The following is a 20,974-nucleotide window of genomic DNA, read 5'->3' as shown; positions in this document are numbered from 1 at the left end:
TTAAACAGAAGATGGATATTTGACTTGCTGCTTTCAACAACAATAGTCAACGCTTCCCCATCAATATATTTACACATAGAAATTCCCTCATGTGGCGAACACTACTTCCCTCTTTCCCTGCTGTCTTTGTTTCTTTAACTGGCCGCTGGGAGAAAAAAAAAGTATAATACCAAGGGCAGGATGAACTAGGTTTGATCTTTTAATTGGTACTTGCTGAATGAAACTCCACTGCATGAAGTTATTAATATTCAAAACAGTTCATCAAAGTGACAGGTAAGCCTTGAAAGTCAGAGCTCAGGAGTAAGTTTTCAAGATTCCCCACTCGAAGCAGCTTTTCTGTGTGGTACTACTACATTCCCCATTTGTGCTGCTCCTCCAGAATGCCAACATACAGGGGGGAGAGGGGAAATCTGGAAGAGGGAAATTCTCCCCCGGCTTTAGTAACTAACAGCACAGCTTTATCTAATGTGTCAGACTTTTACAGACAAGTATGGTACATACCTGACACTTCTAATCAAATACGGATCCTAACAGACAGTTTTGAAAATAAGGTTCTCTTATCAGTTGATCCCAGATAAACACCTAAAAATGTTGGCTGCTCCTGATATTCACCTCCTCATGTGAATCGTGTCTGCTGTGATATGTCAGACTTAATTCTTTAAAAATTCACTCTGAAAAATAATTGCCCTTTTATCTGCATGTAATTTGATGGCTGTCACTTTTGTTCAGTTTGTTATGACTCCTAATGCTTCACTTTGTAACATTAAATATTTGTTTTACTAGATCTGGTTATGTCAGTGAAGACATGTGGTCTCTTCCCCCGCCCCTTTTTAGTTTTGTTTGAAAGATTTTACAAGTCTAATGATTGTATTTGTCCATGTGTACCAAACAGAATATTCACAGTTTTTAGAGAGGGACACCGAAGAGACTAAAATATCACTGTCACTTCTTCAGAGGTTTCTTATCATAATGTTAACACACCTCATGGAGGAATGACAGTAGAAGTATGCAGTAGTGCTCCATACCACACCATATGCCATACAGAATCTAGGGCAAGAGGGGTGAAGCAAAGCTAGCCCACACCTCATGGCCAACTAGTAGCATAACTGTTCATATTAATGAGGCAGTTTCATCATCTTCAAAGTACAATAAGTCTTCAGGTAACAAATGAATATGCCTCTAAACCCAAAGGGCAATAAATGTTGGTGTTATTTCTGATGACTGATCCTTTCACATTTAGAGAGAAGGTGGATGAGGTACTGGAATATCTTTTACTGAGCCAACTTCTGTTGGTGAGAGAGACACGTTTTTGAGCTACACAGAGCTCTTCCTTTCCCAGACCGGAGGAAGAGCTCTCTGTAGCTTGAAATCTTGTCTCTCATCAACAGAAGTTGGTCCAGTAAAAGATATTACCTCACTCACCCACCTTGTCTCTCTAATATTATGGGACTGACACAGCTACAACCACCTTTCATGTTTAGGAACTTGAACCAAAATAGAAACTAGGGCAGCTCAAGCCATAGCTTGGGTCAGCTAAGCCCTACTCTCTAAGAGTATGTCTACATAGCAACTAGATACCATGGCTGCCCAGTCAACTTCAGCTTGCGAGGCTCAGGCTTTGGGGCTGATTGATTGCTGTGTAGACTTCTGGGCTCAGGCTGGAGCCCAGGTTCTAGGACACTGCAAGATAGGAGGGTGCCAGAGCTCAGGCTTGAGCCCAGAAGTCTACACAACAATCAAACAGTCCTGCAGCCCAAGCTCCAGAAGCCCGAGTCGGCTGGCACAGACCAGCCACAAGTGTCTAGTTGCTCCATAGGCATACCCTAAAAGGAAGTCCAGCCAAGCAGCCTCTGAACAACAAACCCTAAAGAGGTACTGCAGCCCAGTACATGCTGTAAATTTCCTCCTTTTATTAATTTTTACACTGAATCCATTTCATTGGGTTAATCTTCTAGGAAAATAACCTGCCAGAATCAGTCAGTTCATCCCATTTTGTGCCCTGCAAAAATAAAAGCCTTTTCCTGAGTGGCAGAGCAACGATTCAGTCAGTAAATGCAGTGAGAGTTTGGAGTTAGATACAAAGTCAAGTGATGAACACTTTCTTAATGATGTGTAATGATACTGAAACGAATGCTTGGTTAAAGGGGCTGGAATGACAGCTCTTGGTATGAAGGTCTCCATTTTTGCAGAGCAGAGGGAACTGCCACACTGATCACATCAATAATCCCTTCATTCTGTCCCCAACAGATGATACTAAAGGATTCAGAAGATAATATAAAGCCTCCCTGACAGCCAATTAAATAATAACCTCCCTATCTGAGAAGTTTCTTCTTAACTCTAGGCTGTCACAGTTGGTTTGTATCCTGAAGCATAAGGATCGGGGTCAGATTAAGTCCCCTTGTAGTAATACACCATACCAGCCCTTCTCTGGTAGCTTCTGAAGATTTTAAACTGTTATTTAATTTAAAAAAGTAGGTTTCTAACCCTTATGGCTGCAAAGATGTTCTGAACGGAGGCAGCACTGAGTCTGCAGACAGACACAACTGCTCTATGCCTTGTGGCCCCGCTGTTGCTATAAATAGACTCCGCTGTTGCTATAAATAGACTATACAGTTTTTGTGTGGAACCTTGCACCATCATTATAATAAATATATAAATCAAAGCCTGGAAAGTTCTGCTTTTCTATGGAAACTTGAATTCCTGACTTATTTATGTAAAAGGCTTTTATCACTGTCGGCAAGCGGGCAGCACTTATTTGCTCATGACATTTTCTTCTAAAAATCTGACTAGATGGCATCCTGTGCTCAATGCTGGACTCTTGATTACTGTACTACTGGAAGATGAGTTGTAAAATTGGAAATATAAACCTGTTAGCAACATTTCAGAAAAAGCATCAAATGAAACACTCCATTTACTTATTTGTAACAGAATGTCTTAAACATCAGGCAAAAGTAAAGTGGCTAGGTCTCAGAGATCTTCTTTATAAGATGTTATCCCATGCAGTTGGGGACTTGGTCACAAAGTATAATCCACCTTATAAAAAGATAACTCTGATTTATTAGACTTATCACCTGTTCTACAAAACAATACAAAAACAAAAAAAAAATCCACTAATATAATCAAACGATTTCCAATCTCCTTATAGGTTAACAGCTAGACATCCTGTTTACATTACTGTTTTATGTGTTAAAGGACACTGGTTCGGCAAGGCACTTACACATGCTTAATTTTAAGCATATGATTAGTTTCACTGACTTAAAGTTAAGCACACGCCTAAGTGCTTTGCTGAATCAGGACCATATTCTAAAGACTCTTAAAAAAACATGGTTCTGATTCTCCTTTCATAGCTATTTACCATTAGAACAATTTCCTTGAGTCCATTGCCTTCCTCCTTTCCCCTCACTCCCTCCCTTTGTCTGTTTGCATCTGCTGGCTGGCCTCTCTCATTAAATTGCCAAGGGTTAAGCTTGTATCTATGCGTGGTAATGCACCTCCTCCATCTCACTGGACTTAGCACTTCCCCCTCTGGTGGTAGAGAGGCCTGGAGTAAATCAGCCCCCTTCTAGACAGTAAAAAGAAAAGGAGTACTTGTGGCACCTTAGAGACTAACCAATTTACTCTAAGGTGCCACAAGTACTCCTTTTCTTTTTGCGAATACAGACTAACACGGCTGTTACTCTGAAACCTTCTAGACAGTGTTTCTCTTTCCCTTCTGTGTTTACTTATCAGTATTTTCAAGGTAGGCCTTGGTGCAGGCCTAAGAAGAAAGGAAACAAATTTACAAACACAAAAACAAAGGGGGATACCTTTCCCTGCCCCCTCACTGAGCAGGGGGTGTCCTGCTGTTGACCCCGGGCTATTAGTCCTTCCTCTAAACAGGCATTCAATTTTAGTTGTTTTCCTCCATGAGGAGAGGGGGCAGCCTCTCATCCTGGAGAAGCCTATTTCCCTACTGCCACTAGCCTTGCAGCAGCTTGTTTCTCCTCCCTCCCACCAGAGGAGGGGTTTTAAAAGGTCTCAGGCAGTCCTTAATTGGACTCAGGTGTCCCTAATTTACCTAAGGCAAACCCTTCTCAACTTGTAGGAAAAAAGGCCTTTACAATTCTAGGGCTAACACACCCTTTGAGGAGCAGTGGGTGCTGTCTGGGATTCTCTGCTTAGTGTCCCCTTCAGGTTCCCTACTTTTGACCCTTTCACCTTCACACCTGTCCTTGTTTTCTCTTTTGTTGTCTCTCATACTTATTTGAGTCCCAGGCTCAGTAGCTCCTCTCCTTAGGCTGGGGGAGGAGCCTTTAGCCTTATTGGGATCCAGGAAGTGGGCAGGCAAGGCACAAGCCTGCCCACTTCCCAGAACCCAACAGGACCACCCTCTTGCAGCCATCCAGCATGACTTTGTCACCACACATACTAGTATGATCCTATTCTTTCTCCTTTCATTTTCTCCAGTCCAACATTTGTTGTATGACAAGCAAAAATATACAAATGCAATTGAATTTTGTCATTCACAATAAGTATAAGTTGGATGCATAGTATTTATCCCATCTGTGGATCAGAATGTACACAAGGCAAGTAGCAATGTTAAATGATCATTCAAAGTAACACCAAACAATGATACTGTTTCACACAGATCTGTCCTTTTGCCATCACAGGTTTGACTCCTCTCACCTACACCAAAATGACACCAGTTTAACTACACTTTTTTTGAACCATGTAAACTTAATCTATGCAAGTATCACCGGATAATAAGCAATGCGTTTTTTACTAACACTAAAGAATGTTTCCAATTCCATTTTAACTCAGAATCCAGTGAAACTGGAAAAGGATGGAACCTGACACTATGAAATTAAAAGAAGCCAAATATTTTATCTCAGAAACATTCCTTGTGTTCCTGAGATTTCTTTCAGATTAAAAGAATGCCAAGACCCCAGAGAAAGCAAGACTTGTCAAGTGATGAAGCTTTAGCTTGATGCACTTCTGCAAATCACTCTAGGGTTTAACCATGCATTATATAGGCAGCTGCTTCACTCAACTCCATGAATCAAAGGCAGTTTTACATCTCTCCCGCCTTCTGCATTTGTATGGATTAGCTAATCACAAAAGACCCTTCCAGGTGTTTGAAAAATAAATACCAAACCAACAAAGTGAGGAATGAAAAGCTAAGAGTTCTTGTGTCCTTTGATTTATGTTTCACGTGTTCCACGACTATGCTGCTGTCAGCGGTAATTCTTTGCAGCAGCAGGAGGGACTCAAATATTCTTAGGGTGCATCACCAATTAACTTTAACTGGAAACATAAATAGGTCCATATTCTACACTGAGAAAAGTGGTAGACTCACTCCTTCATTGAACCTATAAAGATTTCACCCCCATTGCTGAGTACCCCATCTCATCCAGACAGTGGAGCCCCAGGTTAACACTAGAAACTTTTGCTGGTATAGCAATGTTGGTCAGGGTCTGATTTTGTTATGATGTTTATATACCAGCAAATGCCCTACCACAGATGAAGTTAAACTGGTATAAAAGTGATTTTGCTGGTATAATTTTTTTGCTCAGATCTGGTCTACACTTTAAAGTTTTGCCAGCATAGCTATGTCGGTTCAGAGTATGAAAAAAACATACATCCAGCCAACATAGCTATGGCAGCAAAGGCCCTAATGTCAGAAAAATCCTTTTGCTGCTACAGCTTATTTTGTTCAGGGAACTTGTTTGCTGGTATAAGCTGCATCTCCACTAGGATTGTTTGCCATTATAGCTATATGCAAACTCTTTCTACTATAGATTAGTCATAAATCTGAAATGTAATGACATTTGGACAGGAAGACACATTATAATTTTTTAAAGGAGTCTGGGCAACAGCTGCTGCAGGGTAAAATGTAACCCTTTCAGTTTGGTATGATCTGTATTTATATATATTTTAGGTTTACACTGAAACAAAGTCCAAGCTTTCAACCCATTCCCTGGTGGATGTTTGCCCAGATCACAAAATAACATATTATACTTTACATGTTTTCAGTGCTGTACAAACACTTAACTATTAACTGTTTGTGGTACATTCACACCCTGAGGCCCTGAACAGTATGGGGTTCCCATTTTGCTAGGCACTGTGCAAAACACAGGAAGACACAAATCCCTGCCCTGAAGAGTTTATAATCTAGTTTGAAACAAAATGCAACACGAGTGTAACAAGCAATGGGGGAAAGAGGGTAGCTGGGAGGGCAGAGGAGGGTGTCACGATTGCTGCACTAGCTGCACCTCTGTCCCCTCTTCTAGACTCTCTGAGTGCCTCTCTTCAGATGTTGGGTCTCATGCATGCCTTTACTTTCTCTGGGTAAAAAACACTTTCTCCCAGTGTTAGACCGGTTCTCAGCCAATGGTACCCAATGCATCAACCATGATTATTCTGCATCATCTCCAGCATCTGTTTCTACATACCCCTATCCTTTTCCAGGCTCTTCCTTGTCAATTCTCTGTTCTACTTTTTCATTAAGGAGACCTTCCCTCCATCGGTCTTCTTATGCCTCTTCTGGGCTGCAGACATGAGGTCTCCAAGCTTGGAGATAAGATGTTTTTCACCTTACTTCCACTTTGTATAGAACCCTTGTACCAATCCAGGGTTTGTTGTGGACTAGGAAGGTTATGGGGGGTGAGAGAAGCAGGGGGTTGGTTAGTAATGGCATGTGCACCTGTGCAAGCCAGTGGTGGGCTGGGGCCCTGGGGAGAGTAGGTGGATAAGGTCGGCAGGGGAGGCAGGGGTCAGGTTCATAATTGCACATGCATCTCTGAAGACCATCTGTACTTTGGAGGAGATTACCCCTGAGGCATGTTGCTAAAAGGCAGAGAAAGGTCTTGTTCAAAAAGCCAATGGGCAGACCAGCAAGATATGCAGTGTTGCTATTCAACCAGAATGGTCCCCCCAGATCAGTCTGTAGGAGCGGAAGGACTACCCTGTTTATGCACATGGCCCCAAGAAGGCTACACTGCCTTGCAACGTTTGCGCCAAAATGCAGCAACATCTTTACCTTAATTTTTTTTATGACATCTGTAGTTCAGCACAAAGTGCACTGCAAAATAAACAGATTTCTGAAGGGATTGTTGTGAACCCAAGAGGTTAACAATGCTGAGGCCAGGTCAACACTGAAAAGTGAGATTGACCCAGCTATGTGGCTAAAGGGTGTGAAAAATCCACACCACTGAGTGATGCAGTTAAGTCGCCCTAACCCCCAGCGTAGACTGCTCTAGGCCTGTGGAAGAATTCTTCCATCGATCTAACTAAGTCGATGAGAGAATCCCTCACATTGCTGTAGTGACCATCTATATTGAAATCCATATTGAAACAGTTGTGCTGCTGTAGTGTTTCAAGTGTAGACGAGCCCTGAGAGTTTGACTGAAAATAGCCACAAACACTTTATAATCACGATGCATTTTGAAATGTCTCACTTCAGGAAATATATTTCCCAAATGCTAAGGTAGCCAACAGCTTGGGGAATTGCTCAAACTGTGAAGCAAAATATTTGTATTGCCTTTTCTCTCTCTGTACCTGCTGTTTCAATAAACATGCCTGCATTACAATGTATTTGATTTGTAACCCCTATGGTGCTGCCAGATTGAGTGAGGATGGGACGGGGGTAGAGGGGAGTGAGGAGCGTTGGTCGTCCAGGGGGGAGACAGAGAGAGAAAGAATGCTAAGCAGCACAGAAAGTGGGGTTTGGGGGGTGACAGTTTGGCTGATGCCTATGGTATTTGATATTTCAGAGAAATAACATCTGTGGAGATTAAATTCTCTGCAGTGGGAACCATTTTGAGCATGTGGCAGGGTGGGCATGGAGAAATAAAAGCCAAGCAAGCTCGGAAAGGCTCCCAGCTCACATCTGTCCAAGTCGACAGTGACCTTGGGGTCCCCAGAACAAAAGTTGTTTCTATTCCCCTATGCAGTTGTACTGCAGCACAGCATGTCATACTGGCAGAAGAGGTCTTCTCCCCAGCATTCTCATGCTGGGTGTTTGCCTGGGTTCTGGGAGCCACCCCCAACATTCTCTCCTCCTCAGGCTCTTGCATAGGGAAGACATCCTGACTCTCTCGGTAATCTCCTCCATCCTGGAATCCTGATGGGGCTCAGGGGCCATGGCCTCTTGGGTGCCATTGGTGTTCTCTAGGAAATATTTGGGTTTGGTATCAGCCTCCTTGGCCATAATCCAGTCCAGCTCACGATAGTAGGGGCAGGAACTCGTGGTGTTGCCAATGGTCTTGTTGCTGTCCTGGTTTTTTTAATACTTCTGCTAGAGCTCCTTTCCTTTGCTGCACCACTGCAACTTGTCCCAGGAATGACTCCTCTCTGTCAGCAGCTTTGATATACCCTGTTATATCTTGGCATACTAGTGGGTGTTTTTAAGGCAGGTTTGGACTGTCTCCTCTTCCCAGATCTCAAGGGGATTCGTGATATCTGCATGGCTCCATGCAGAAACCTGAGACTTGGTTGTTCTAATGCAGAGAAGGATATCTAACTCCAGGAGTGTGTACTCACAAATGCGGGATACCTAGCTACATGCCCAGCATTTAAATAGGGAGATAATATCCAGTCAATAGGGCCCCAGAGCAACAGAAGGCATAAAGGTAAACAGACAGGTCAATCCAGCTGCGAGACAACGGGGTGTGGGATAGCAGTCAGAGGACTGCCAGAAATGAAAAAGTTAATCTGAAATACAAACACATCCACACAAAGCTTTTTTCTAGACTAACTCAGCTCAAAATGGATTTAGTCTGTTTTCATAGCATACTATCCAATTCACAGACAGTCACCAGATAATTAAAAAAAATACCTTCCCCTGTACGCAAACCCTTAGTTTTCTGGTGTGCCAGCTAAGTTAAAACACAGTGAAAAAAACCAGAACTATTAGTTAAAGTATCAGAGGTTTCCAACCTTATTTTAAATTGTGTTTTCAGACAACAGGGTTCTCTTTTTTGCATTTTAATCTTGTACTGCAAAAAACATTACTCAAACCATATACCATTTTCTTTAAAAAAATAGACTTCTGCTATTTCTTCTTGTATTTTTGCAGCAGAGTAAGTGAATATAAGAAAGCTCACATAAAAAATGAATTTCTGATGTGAGAAGTGTGGAAAATAACTCTGAAGGGATTCAGAACTTGGCACCATTATCACACTCTGAATCTGAATCAAACAAGCAACAAGGAAAAAAAACCTCTGCAATGATCTTTTTCCTTTCTATAATTACGAGGAAGAGGAGGAGGAAGAAGTTATTCTCTTGCCTTCCTTTCTTATAAGCAATTTCAGACATTGTCTCCTGTTCAAAACATGCTTCTCTTTATTTGTGTATCAGGGCAAGCTTTTAATTGGCTTACTATCTGGCCAGCAGCCTAAATACTCTAACTGGGCCAATTATAGTTGCCTCATAGTTTACAATTGATCCTTCCTTCACAGAGAGGTTTTGTCTATTGTGATCAAATTAAAAAGGTATTATCTGTTACCCAGTCTCTCTTGCTCTGTGCTACCTTACCAGAGAGACCAAAAAGGATTTTATTGGGTCAAAGCTAAAATCCAATGAAAATAAACCATGTGCAAAACATGGGGGGATACAAAGCATAAATTGTAATTTTCGCTATCCATCTTAGTTGCCTTGCATGGAGCACATGTACTAACAGAAACCTACTGATTAATTCTGTTACAGACAGGATCAGTGAAATGGCAGGTTTTTAGCATCCCTTGCACTTAATGTAAGGTACCCTAGGCTGCCTACTTGTGAAGTTTTCAAGGCAGAAAAAGCTGATTGCCTGAAAACAACTGTACTTACTGGCTCCCTGGCCGGTTCAGATGTTCATCTTGTATAGTGAGTTATCACAGGATGCTAGGGCTTGCCAGAAAGAAAGAAAGAAAAGCTTTAAGAAATGGCACATCATGTGATTAGATGCACTGCTGAGAGGTCAGTAAACTGAGTTGCTCCCTGTTCCTCTTCCCAGAGACTCAACATCCTTATTAGACCCATAGGGTACCCCTGATTTTCAGCCCACTGAGTACTGTTCTTCCAGCAGAGATGATAGGACAATTGGAGCTTCTTAATGCTTCTCCTTATTTGGCTGCAGAGATTGTAATTGGAGAACATTTAGCACAACTGAGCACAAAAAGGCATTGAAGCTGGGAGAATGTGCATATGTGAAAATGAAGTCTGGCATGTTTAAAGGGCACAGATTAATTTAGCAGCATATGACTGGGGTAATTTACTTCAGCAGAAGATCCTTGAAGTTATAGCTCTCGGATAGGTGAAGTGTGGAGTGCAGGACTACTTGTGAGGGCTACAAGAGTTTTTAATCAGCTACAAATGTCACCTAGTTAATTTGACCTGAAGAAGAACTCTCTGTAAGCTTGAAAGCTTGTCTCTCTCACCAGCAGAAATTGGTCCAATAGAAGATATTACCTCACCCACCTTGTCTACTTGGTTAATTAATTTCTTTATTTCTCCATCATGGCTCAGTATTTATTACCATATAAGTTTAATGTGCCATGATGAGTAAGAGAGACTGTATATAACAGAATCTGCTCTTACATAATGTCCTTTAATGCAGAGCATCACCAGACACTTTGTAGAGGGAATCCAGTCGTTCTCTGGAGGGCTCACAGAGCCATTGGTTCCCCATTTTATTCTACCTTAAAGACCTCAAGTTATAGCAACTTTCACTCCAGCAGACGGGGCTGGCAGTGGCTTGCTTCAGAATTCATCAAAGTTGCTCCTTGTCAAAAGGGGCAGTGAGGGAGAAAATCCTATCTCCCCATTTCAGGGCTGACAGAAAATAGGGAAATCTTCAGAACGCTGTTACAAAAGCAAAAAGGGAGGAAAGACATTAAGATGAAGTTTTTCAAAGCTGCCTAGGGGATTTGGATACCAGTTAGGAATTGGCTATCCTCGTCCCTTAAGTGGCTTTGAAAATCTAAACCTAAATATCTCAGTGGAGCCACTTGTGGAAGGAGGTGAGAACTGCAGGTGAAACAAAGAAGGATTTGGCAAAAAAAGAAAAGGTTGTTAAGTGAAAAGAGAAATGTTCTAGGCTGAATTATGTATGTACAAGAGTTATGCGAGGACTGCCATGAAATAATATTTCCCAGCAGGATAGCCAGTTTGAGGAAAAAAATTACTCTGCCATTTGATGGCACTGGAAATCAGACTGTGAAAGCTGTTGTAAGGTGATTTATTTTAATAAATTTAACAGCTTGTTCAACCACCCTTACGTTAACGCTTAAAAAAACAGGATGTTTCTTAAGCAACTTGAACGTCGGTAGTTTCCATTGCCTTCTACACCCTCCTTTTCCCTGTAGCTGGAGAAGGGGTCCCAGTGGTTTTTTCTGTTGCAGCATGGGATCATGCAGTAGGGAAAATGTTGAGAACCACTGCTTCAAAGAACACAAAAACGGTAGGTCAAATTTTGGCCTCCTACGGACTCTTTAATGCTGAAAGCCTTTAGACTGAGAAGTGCTGGTACACACAACGAATATGAAACAGAATAGTATTAAACTGGTAACTCTAAGTTATGCCATTCCAGTCAGTTGAATTGTCCAACTTTAAAAAGAGTTGCTGTGAGTTGCAGTGATACTTTTGTCATTTATCACAAAGTCTTCTGCCAGTAAACCAGATCTTTGTTGTTAAGCGTTCATCTGCTTCTGTTGCTTATGCATAGAGTCAGTGACCTTAACTAGCTCAAACATAATATAGGCCGTGACAGCTTCTCCATTTCTAATTTCAAGAGATGCATGTGCTTTTATGTGTCTGTATTTGGCCTATAATCCTCCGTATGTGGCATGACATTTGGTTGCTTTGGAGATGATTATGATGAAACAAAATGAGACCTGTGACTCGATGACAGACAAACTGCTGGAATAGGTAGCAGATAATTATTTAAGAAACAAAATCCTGTTCTGATTCAAACTCCCTTAATAGAAAACATGAGGAAAACTACTACAAAACAAAATTCTGTCCTTGAGATGTCATCTGGGCTATTGTTATCTAACGTTAAGGCACTTGATTTTCACACTCTCTCCTGTTAGGTTACCTGTAATCTCATTCTCTTCAAGGTTGATGGTTTCAAGAGCCTTCAAGGTAGTCAACTGCTCAGGAAAGTGTCGAAACTTGTTCCTGGACAGGTTGATCATCTTCAGATGTAACAGGGTTCTCATCTCTTCAGGCAGGCGATGCAGATAATTCCCTTCCAGGTTGAGTTCTACAGTTTGGGTGGGAATGGGGGCAGGGGAGAGACAAAGTGACATCATGAAAACAAAAAAACCCACAACCCCAAATCCTACATTGCTGCTGCTGCTGCTGCGATTCCTTAGTAACAAGGGAGAAGGAAAAACAAGATTTTTGTATGAGAAACAACCACATCCATCCTTTATTAGCCTGTTATATACGTGGCCTAATCCATGGTAGGAGTAAATTCTTTTGGGCTAAATTGTGGCTTTTAGCCAACCACAGCCTTACATTGAGAGGGGTACAGAGCTGCACTGCCCCAGGGTAAGCACAAGGGAGCATTATGGCTCAAAGAGGCAGGTTGCATCACTGAGTGCTCCTCTTGCATGGGGGAAATAATCTGAGACTCCCCTTCTGAGGCATGCAGCACACTCTCCTCAGCACAGCCAGCCAGTGGAGCTATCTATGACTCTGACATCACCACCTCATTTCTCCCACACTCTTTTGGAACAACAGTTCCTAGAGGGGAGCAGCCCTTCTGCTTGGTGGGTGACTGGGCTGTGCAAAGGAGAGTTCTCTTACTCCTGACTTCACCACTTTGTGTAGGTGCTGGCCACAATCTAGCCCTTTGAAATCTTGTCAGCAACTGCAGCTAGGCTTCTCATTAAGGGGCCAGTTCTGCCACCCCTGTGTCACAGTGAGCAGTACCTTATTTCATGTGCAGTGCCACAGATTTCAGTGGGGTTACTTGTGGAGTCAAACATATTGATTGCAAATAAAGGGAACAGAATCAGTCCCTAACGGATTCCAAACTAGAAATCTTTCTATAGCCGCATAAGAATTTCAACACGGAACAGCATATAAATTCCTGTGCATTAAGAGGAGACTAATGCTCTGAAAGATCTGAGTGTCTCAGGGACAACAATTTCCAAAAAAGAACGTTATTAAGCTGCAGTTAAAGATGAGAGTGTATATCCGTGATTTAAGGACAAAGTGCCTCACTAGAACACTGGGTAATTATTAGAAACCACAATTAGTGCCCAGAAAATCCAGAACTATGGATAAACTTATCAGATATTTGTACATTTGACAGCATGAAAATGCTCCTCACCTCATTCTCCTTGCCAGCCAGAGCAATGTGGTGAAAGATTATTTAAATAAATTACAGAAACTAGTTCGATGTTGATGGTGCTTTCCTAAAGGGAATTAGAGGTAGTGCAGGTAGCACGGCCTATTATTCACAGTGCCTGAAACTTTCCATTATAGGATCCTGTCTTCAGTTACTTATACCTTGAAAAACTTTAACTACTTGGGTTAAAATTTTCCATGTTGAGCATCTGCCTGTGATGGGGATACAAACCCCACACTGGACAACAAGGGGTTAAGGAGCACTTCTGGACCCACCTTGCCCTGCCCTCCTGCAAACCTCAAAGCCTGCGCTAGCTGGAGGTGGAGATTAAAACGGGAAGCAGAGCTGCTGAGAGGAGGCAGGCAATGGAAGGGAACAGACCCTCTGCTCTGAGCTCTGGGGAAATACAGCCCAGGAGCTCTCATTGCCTGAAACCTGCAACACAGACTTGATAAAGCCTGCAAAGGAAAGACTGGTGATTGATTGTGAAGGTTTATTTGTGATTCTTTAATTTACCCTGTGGGGGAAAAGGGGACTTAGGTAGGAAGTGATCCTTGTAGGCAGCTTCTTAGCACCCCAAGGTACAGAACTTAGCTGCCTACCATTAGGCTCTGGATCAGAGCCTGGTGGAAAGAATGGGCTCAGGCTCCCCTAAAAACTCCACAAGACGTGACAACAATAGGAGCCTTTACCTGGGTGGAGAATCCAGCTAGTGAAGACCCTGACTGTTCAAGGGCCAGACCCAAAGTTCCTGAACTCCGGTGGAAGCCCTGAAGCCCTGTGGGTGCTATAAGAATTTTCTGTGATTGGACTTTCTTTTGGGATATCCCAAACAAGGATGGACTGGAATATGTAACCCAGCCAGTGGGGCTGAGCCACAAAAGAAGGGACAGACCCCACAAGACAGAACTGTAACTGAAAAGGGGGACATCAGGGAGGGGGACACACCCCTGCCTGACCACTAGACAGCACTGGTGCTGAGTGTTCCTGTTGATGACTGGTGGAGAACATGGGCAGGCTCGTTCCAGCTCTGTTAAAGGGAGGGAGAGAAAAAAACAAAACAAAAAAGCTTTCCTTATCAGTCAGACAGAGGAAACACAAAGACGGAAATGGAGACATTGTTGAAGTGGGTAACTGATAACCTGCAGCAACAGGGTATAGCAGCAACACAAGCTGTTGCTGCAGGTGAGCGCCCAGCAGCAGTAACAAGCAATACAGCAACAGCGAAAGCAGCAGCTCGCTCGAGAGCTGGTAGCGTCACAACAAGAACAGCGGTAGCATCTTCTTCAGCAGGTGCTGATGCTCATAGACCCAAAAGGGAGCGGCAGATCCTCCTGCAGGAGCCCCTAATCCAATCCCAACTACTAGGATGTTGGTAAAGCTTACAAAGATGGAACTGGAAGATGATTCTGCGGCATTTTTGGTTATGTTTGAACAAGTGGCAAGAGCAGCCCACTGGCCGCCGGAACACTGGGCCATTCTGCTGCCCTCATACTTGACCGGGACATCCCAGCCTGCATGTAGGGGACTAGACCTAGGCAATGTGCAAGACTACGCTCATCTGGACTTTGCATCTGAAATGTGTCGCAGTGTGATGCAGCAGCTGCCCCTCACTGGCAGAAAAGGGGTTAAAAGCAGCCCTAGGGAGGCTGCGCCAGAGGCAGCTAATTAAGAGAAAGGCTGAAGGGAGCAGCCACTCAGGGCCAAGTAGCTCCATACAAAGAGGGATCTGCAGGACAGAGGAAGGCAGTTCTCTGCTGGGAGCCTACGGAGGAAGGACTGTGTCTCTGGTGGGATGAGAGAACTGCCAACAGCTTGGCGAGAGCAGTGCTGCTAGCAGGAACCAGGGGAGCGGGAGACAGCTCCTGGCTGGTTGCTGGGGATTGCAGGCTGAGGACCTGAGGCAAGGGCAAAGAGGATGCTGGGGCCACAAGGAAGTGGCCAGAAAACTCGCTGCAGTAGCCACTAAGGGAAGTGGCCGAACAGTGGACTGCAGGTCTTCCGGAAGCGGGGAGCACAGTTTGTGGCACGGATGGAGGGCTGTGTTGCTGAAGAGGACGCTGCAGTCCTTGGAGAGATGTTGGTCCTAGAGAAGGAATGATGGCAGTGAGGGACCACCTGAAGAGGGCACACTAACAAGCAGAGCTAATTCCCAAGACAGCCAGCAGGAGGCACCACAGTGGTGAGTGAATCCCATTACACGTAGTCATTCCCACTGAGAGAAATATTCACCAGGGGACCAGCTCCAGGTGGTAGCCCAGAAACTCAAGGAACACTGCTGCTGCTCACTCCAACCTGAGACATGAGCTGGAATACAGGTGTGGCTGGCAATAGAACAGTTTACCCAGATCCTCCCAGCTGGGGGGAATGACTCAGGGTTGAGGCATTGATCTGAGACTTTGGCCAAAGTTGTAAATTTAACAGACAATTAAATAGTTGCAACCAGACCCCCTTCTTAGACACTGAGGAGTAGTTACGCTGGGATTAGGGGACCAGCCCACCCCAAGGCATGGACTAGATAAGGAGGCAGGCCTGGCTGGATCTGTAGCTTGAACATAGAGTTACCAATGGCCAGAGAGTACAGCAAGGCCACAGGACCATGGCTCAACCAGGAATGGAAACCTAGAGAATATCTAAACCCACAGAAGGGGTCAACCCTGAAGACCAAATTCCCCCTGGTGATGAACCAATCATCACCACCACTGGGGAAAGTCATTTTTCCATGTGGGCAACAAGGTCATTTCTGCTGCGACTGTTCCTTTATGGAATATGACTATGGACAATCCTAGACAGCTGACATTAGGGCCTAAAAATGGGGCCCAACTAAAATAATGGCCCCAATGAAGGTCAAGGGGGTAGGGAAGCCTGGGGTAGTTGACTTAGGGTTCAGCCAGATTTTGATCAGAGAGCAGCTGGTAAGCAAGGAGGGCTCCCCTGGACAAATTGTCTTTCTCTGGTGTGTACATGGAGATTTATGACCCAACCCCATCAAGTCTGATTTTTGGTAAGAAAACATACAGGAAACCTCTTTGTAAAACTAGTTTCTACCCTTGGATATCCAGTAATCCTGGGCAGGGACTGGAAATACTTACAGAAATTCTAAAAGAGTGGAACAATCACCTACTTGTGGGGGGCCACCCTGCTCCTGGAGGCCCAAGAACTCGTGAGACCAAAGGAACTGGTGTGATTGGATGAAACAGAGGACCCCACGAAAGGGACCTCCCACCAGGTGAGAGGCCCTCCCCCTTCCCCAAAGACTAATGAGAACCCACACCGATTGGATGGAGAGCTCCTAATCAGAGAGGCAGATTTCATAAGGGAACAGAGAGATGACCAGACACTAAGACAAGCTTATGATCAAGTGGCAGTAGTCAATGGTATAGTGGACCCTCAGCTGCTAAAGCAATGGCCCCACTTTGAACTTAGCGGGGAACAGTTATATTGCCTGGAGAGGGACCACTGAACTAACGAGACAAAAATACAGTTCCTTGTACCAAGAAGATATCAAAGAGAAGTATTACGGCTCACCCACTTAATCCCATGCAGGGGGCACTTGGGGTTATTAATAGGTTCTATTGGCCAGAAGTGCACATAAAGGTCAAGGACTACTGCATGTCATACCCCGAGTGTCAATTGGCAGGACCCAAGAGGACCCCAAAAACTCCCCTCAACCTGCTTCCTATAGTGGGGGTACCTTTTGAAAGAATAGGGATGGACCTAGTGGGGCTGCTGGAGGAAAAACATATCAGCATATCCAGGTGGTCCTGGACTACACAACTCAATAGCCCAAAGCCATCCCCCTCCTCTCTATGAATGTAGCAAGCATCATGGACCAACTTATGAAGCTGTTGACCTGACCAGGATACGGAAAGAGATCCTAACCAATATGGGAACTAATTTTGTGTCGTGTTTGATGAAAGAGCTGTGTGCTCTGTTAAAGGTTAAGACTCTAAGAACACCTGTTTTCCCCTCCTCCCCCAGATGGATGGATGAGTTGAATGGTTCAATCGGATGCTGAAAGAGATTATGAAAAAATTTGTATAATCAGATCCTTGTCACTGGCACCAGTTGCTCCCATCACTGCTATTTCATAGAATCGTAGAATATCAGGGTTGGAAGGGACCTCAGGAGGTCATCTAGTCCAACCCCCTACTCAAAGCAGGACCAATCCCCAACTAAATCATCCCAGCCAGGGCTTTGTCAAGCCTGACCTTAAAAACCTCTAAGGAAGGAGATTCCACCACCTCCCTAGGTAACTCATTCCAGTGCTTCACCACCATCCTAGTGAAACTTTTTTTCCTAATATCCAACCTAAACCTCCCACACTGCAACTTGAGACCATTGCTCCTTGTTCTGTCATCTGCCACCACAAAGAACAGTCTAGATCCATCCTCTTTGGAACCCTCTTTCAGGTAGTTGAAAGCAGCTATCAAATCCCCCCTCATTCTTCTCTTCTGCAGACTAAATAATCCCAGTGCCCTCAGCCTCTCCTCATAAGTCATGTGCTCCAGCCCGCTAATCATTTTTGTTGCCCTCTGCTGGACTCTTTCCAATTTTTCCACATCCTTCTTGTAGTGTGGGGCTGTCACAAATATAAAGGGAAGGGTAACCACCTTTCTGAATACAGTGCTATAAAATCCCTCCTGGCCAGAGGCAAAACTCTTTCACCTGTAAAGAATTAAGAAGCTAAGGTAACCTTGCTGGCACCTGACCCAAAATGACCAATGAGGGGACAAGATACTTTCAAATCTGGAGAGGGGGGCGTTACAAAGGGTTCTGTCTGTCTGTGCGATGCTTTTGCCGGGAGCAGATCAGAAATGCAAGCCTTCCAACTCCTGTTAAGTTAGTAAGTAATCTAGCTAGAAAATGCATTAGATTTTCTTTTGTTTAATGGCTGGTAAAATAAGCTGTGCTGAATGGAACGTATATTCCTGCTTTTGTGTCTTTTTGTAACTTAAGGTTTTGCCTAGAGGGATTCTCTATGTTTTGAATCTGATTACCCTGTAAGCTATTTACCATCCTGATTTTACAGAGGTGGTTCTTTTACCTTTTCTTTAATTAAAATTATTCTTTTAAAAACCTGATTGATTTTTCATTGTTCTTAAGATCCAAGGGTTTGGGTCTGTGTTCACCTGTACCAACTGGTGAGGATTATTATCAAGCCTTCCCCAGGAAAGGGGGTGTAGGGCTTGGGGGGGATATTTTGGGGGAAGACCTCTCCAAGTGGTCTCTTTCCCTCTTCTTTGTTTAAAATGCTTGGTGGTGGCAGCATACTGTTCAAGGACAAGTTTGTACCTTGGGGAAGTTTTTAACCTAAGCTGGTAAGAATAAGCTTAGGGGGTCTTTCATGCAGGTCCCCACATCTGTACCCTAGAGTTCAGAGTGGGGAAGGAACCTTGACAGCGACCCAAAACTGAACACAGTATTCCAGATGAGGCCTCACCAATGCCGAATAGCGGGGAATGATCACGTCCCTCAATCTGCTAGCAATGCTCCTACTTATACAGCCCAAAATGCCGTTAGCCTTCTTGGCAACAAGGGCACACTGTTGACTCATATCCAGCTTTGGTGTCAGAGAGGTTCTGCAGGCATCCACAGAATTCTCCTCATTCAAACTGTTACATGGGAGACAGCCTCAGGAGATTTGAGACTTCCCCCAAGAAGCATGGGCGGAAGAAGGACCAGAGACAATAAATATGGCGCAATACATACTCCAGTTACGAGAAAGATTTAAGAGGACCTTGCAAAAAACAACAACAACATATTGAAAGCCCAACAAAACCAAGAAAAGGCCTATAACAAAGGGACAGGTACTGCTATTTGTGCGATGGTTCAGAGTCAAAATTACTGGCCCAGTGGCAGGGACCATTTGAGGTGGTAAGAAAAGTGGGACTTACTGACTACAAAGTCTGACAGCCTGGGAAGAAGGAGGAAATGCAAGTATAAACCACTAACCATTTGAAAGCCTGGAGAGACCAGGAAGGACTCCTAATAACACCCTATCCACCTGAATTAGGCCCGCAAGTACCAGTGACCCCAGTATCCCGAGCTGTACCAATGGGAGAAGAGCTTCAACCAGAGCAGAAGGCCCAAATGCAGAAGGTGATTGAATCCTTCCCCACTGTATTTTCAATCTTGCCAACGAACCCGGACAACCGGTCCGTGAGAACCCACGACCATTTCTGTGAAAGACACATATACAAACTCTCTCATACGGAACAAGGTTCTTGGCCTCTCTGTGTTGGGGTTTCCCCGATCTCTCTTTCACTCAGTTCCCCAAGAACTCAGTTCAACTCCAATCTCATTACTCAGGTTCCTATATTTGTACAGCAAAGCTACGTTGAGTTGAACAGACTGAAGCGTATGGGTTAGGTATAGGGCATATCACCCATCCATATTGTTTATTTAACCTTTTAAAGCTGATTAAACTTGCCTAAAGTGTTCTCTGCCAGTTTCCCCAGCCTATCATTTGCTGCCTTCCAATGCTGGGCATGACCGGGGCAAAGGACATGGCTGAGATGTGCCTGTACCTCAGTGATTCCTAGATGCCTGGGCTCTTAGAATTTGGCATAAGTTGGGAAGGGGAGGGGGACCAGGAAGGTTCAAGGGCCCTAGGATCAGGGGACCGCAAATGTGATTTTAAAGTACATTAGTACAGCCCACTCCTGAGCTACACTGGTTACACAAAGACCAGACTTCAGGATCTGGCTCATACTATGCAGAATCTCTTCCAGCCTCTTGCTGGGGAGGGGCAAAAATATCATTTCTTTTGCCCAACAGCATCCAAAAGCAGCCCCTGTCTCCTATTTGAATACTGATATTTTAATGTGTCTTACTTGTTTGAACCTCAGGAGCACTGAATTAACCATGTGCAAGGTGAGTTACCTGAGTGATGCCAGAAGAATTTTGAAAAAATTGATATCACCTACATGGAACTTACATTTTCTCTTCATTAAATTACCACTTTTTTGGGCACTAGCGGAATGGATAGAAAAAAGCAATTAATGCCTGATAGATAGTTATTAGGGGCTCAGCTAGGGGACCCTCATTATTGTTTTTCATCTCTAAAAACCTCACTTCTAGAGCAAAACCTTGGCCTTTAAATACATAATTCACAGAGAGACCTGGATTTTCATTTAATACTCCAACTAATGAGAAGCCCTCTGAAATCTCAAAAAGCTAATGTATTTTGAAGAACTGCTCTCTCTCTCTGATGTGATGCTTCAGGAATTCATTATTAGACACTGCTTTTAGAAATAGTGTAAAACTAACTAAATAAAAGTGACAAGGCTTGTCTTGAAGCAGATATCAGAACATTACACTTGCTCCCTATAGATGAAATTCTGACTCTGTTGAAGTCAAAGGGAGTTTTGTTACTGACTTCAGTAAGACCAGGATTTCACCCATATGTTCAGTGTCCCTGTAAAGCAGACTACTTATATCCAACACAGCAGAGCTGCTCATGCAGTAGATTGAAGAGTGGGGTTGGAGGAAAAAGGAGAATTTTTAATTTTTAGCACAGAATTCCCCTAGGAGCAACAATTGCATTTATGCATAATGTAAAATTCAGAAGAGATGTAGCCCCCAGGACACAGAAATTCTAAGGTTTGCCTTTGTCTGTAAGGGAATACGTGTCCTGGGAATTTGAGTCTGATA

General features: G+C 43.7%; 1 protein-coding gene across 3 annotated transcripts in view; it reads right to left on the bottom strand.

Moving 5' to 3' along the window:
- LRRC20 (leucine rich repeat containing 20) overlaps positions 1 to 20,974 on the bottom strand; it is a 113,944-nt gene that overhangs the window by 30,637 nt on the left and 62,333 nt on the right. For all 3 annotated transcript variants that reach the window (XM_084634351.1, XM_084634353.1, XM_084634352.1), the window contains exon 4: positions 12,056 to 12,223. In XM_084634351.1, the coding sequence (XP_084490477.1) occupies positions 12,056 to 12,223 (168 nt within the window). The remainder of the gene's footprint in view (positions 1 to 12,055; positions 12,224 to 20,974) is intronic.

This window comes from Lepidochelys olivacea (assembly GCF_965140295.1).
Source record: "Lepidochelys olivacea isolate rLepOli2 genome assembly, chromosome: 7".
In the NCBI taxonomy this organism is placed as follows: Eukaryota; Metazoa; Chordata; order Testudines; family Cheloniidae; genus Lepidochelys; species Lepidochelys olivacea.
The sequence above is the reverse complement of the archived record's forward strand: the minus strand, read 5'-3'. Positions and strand labels throughout refer to the sequence as shown.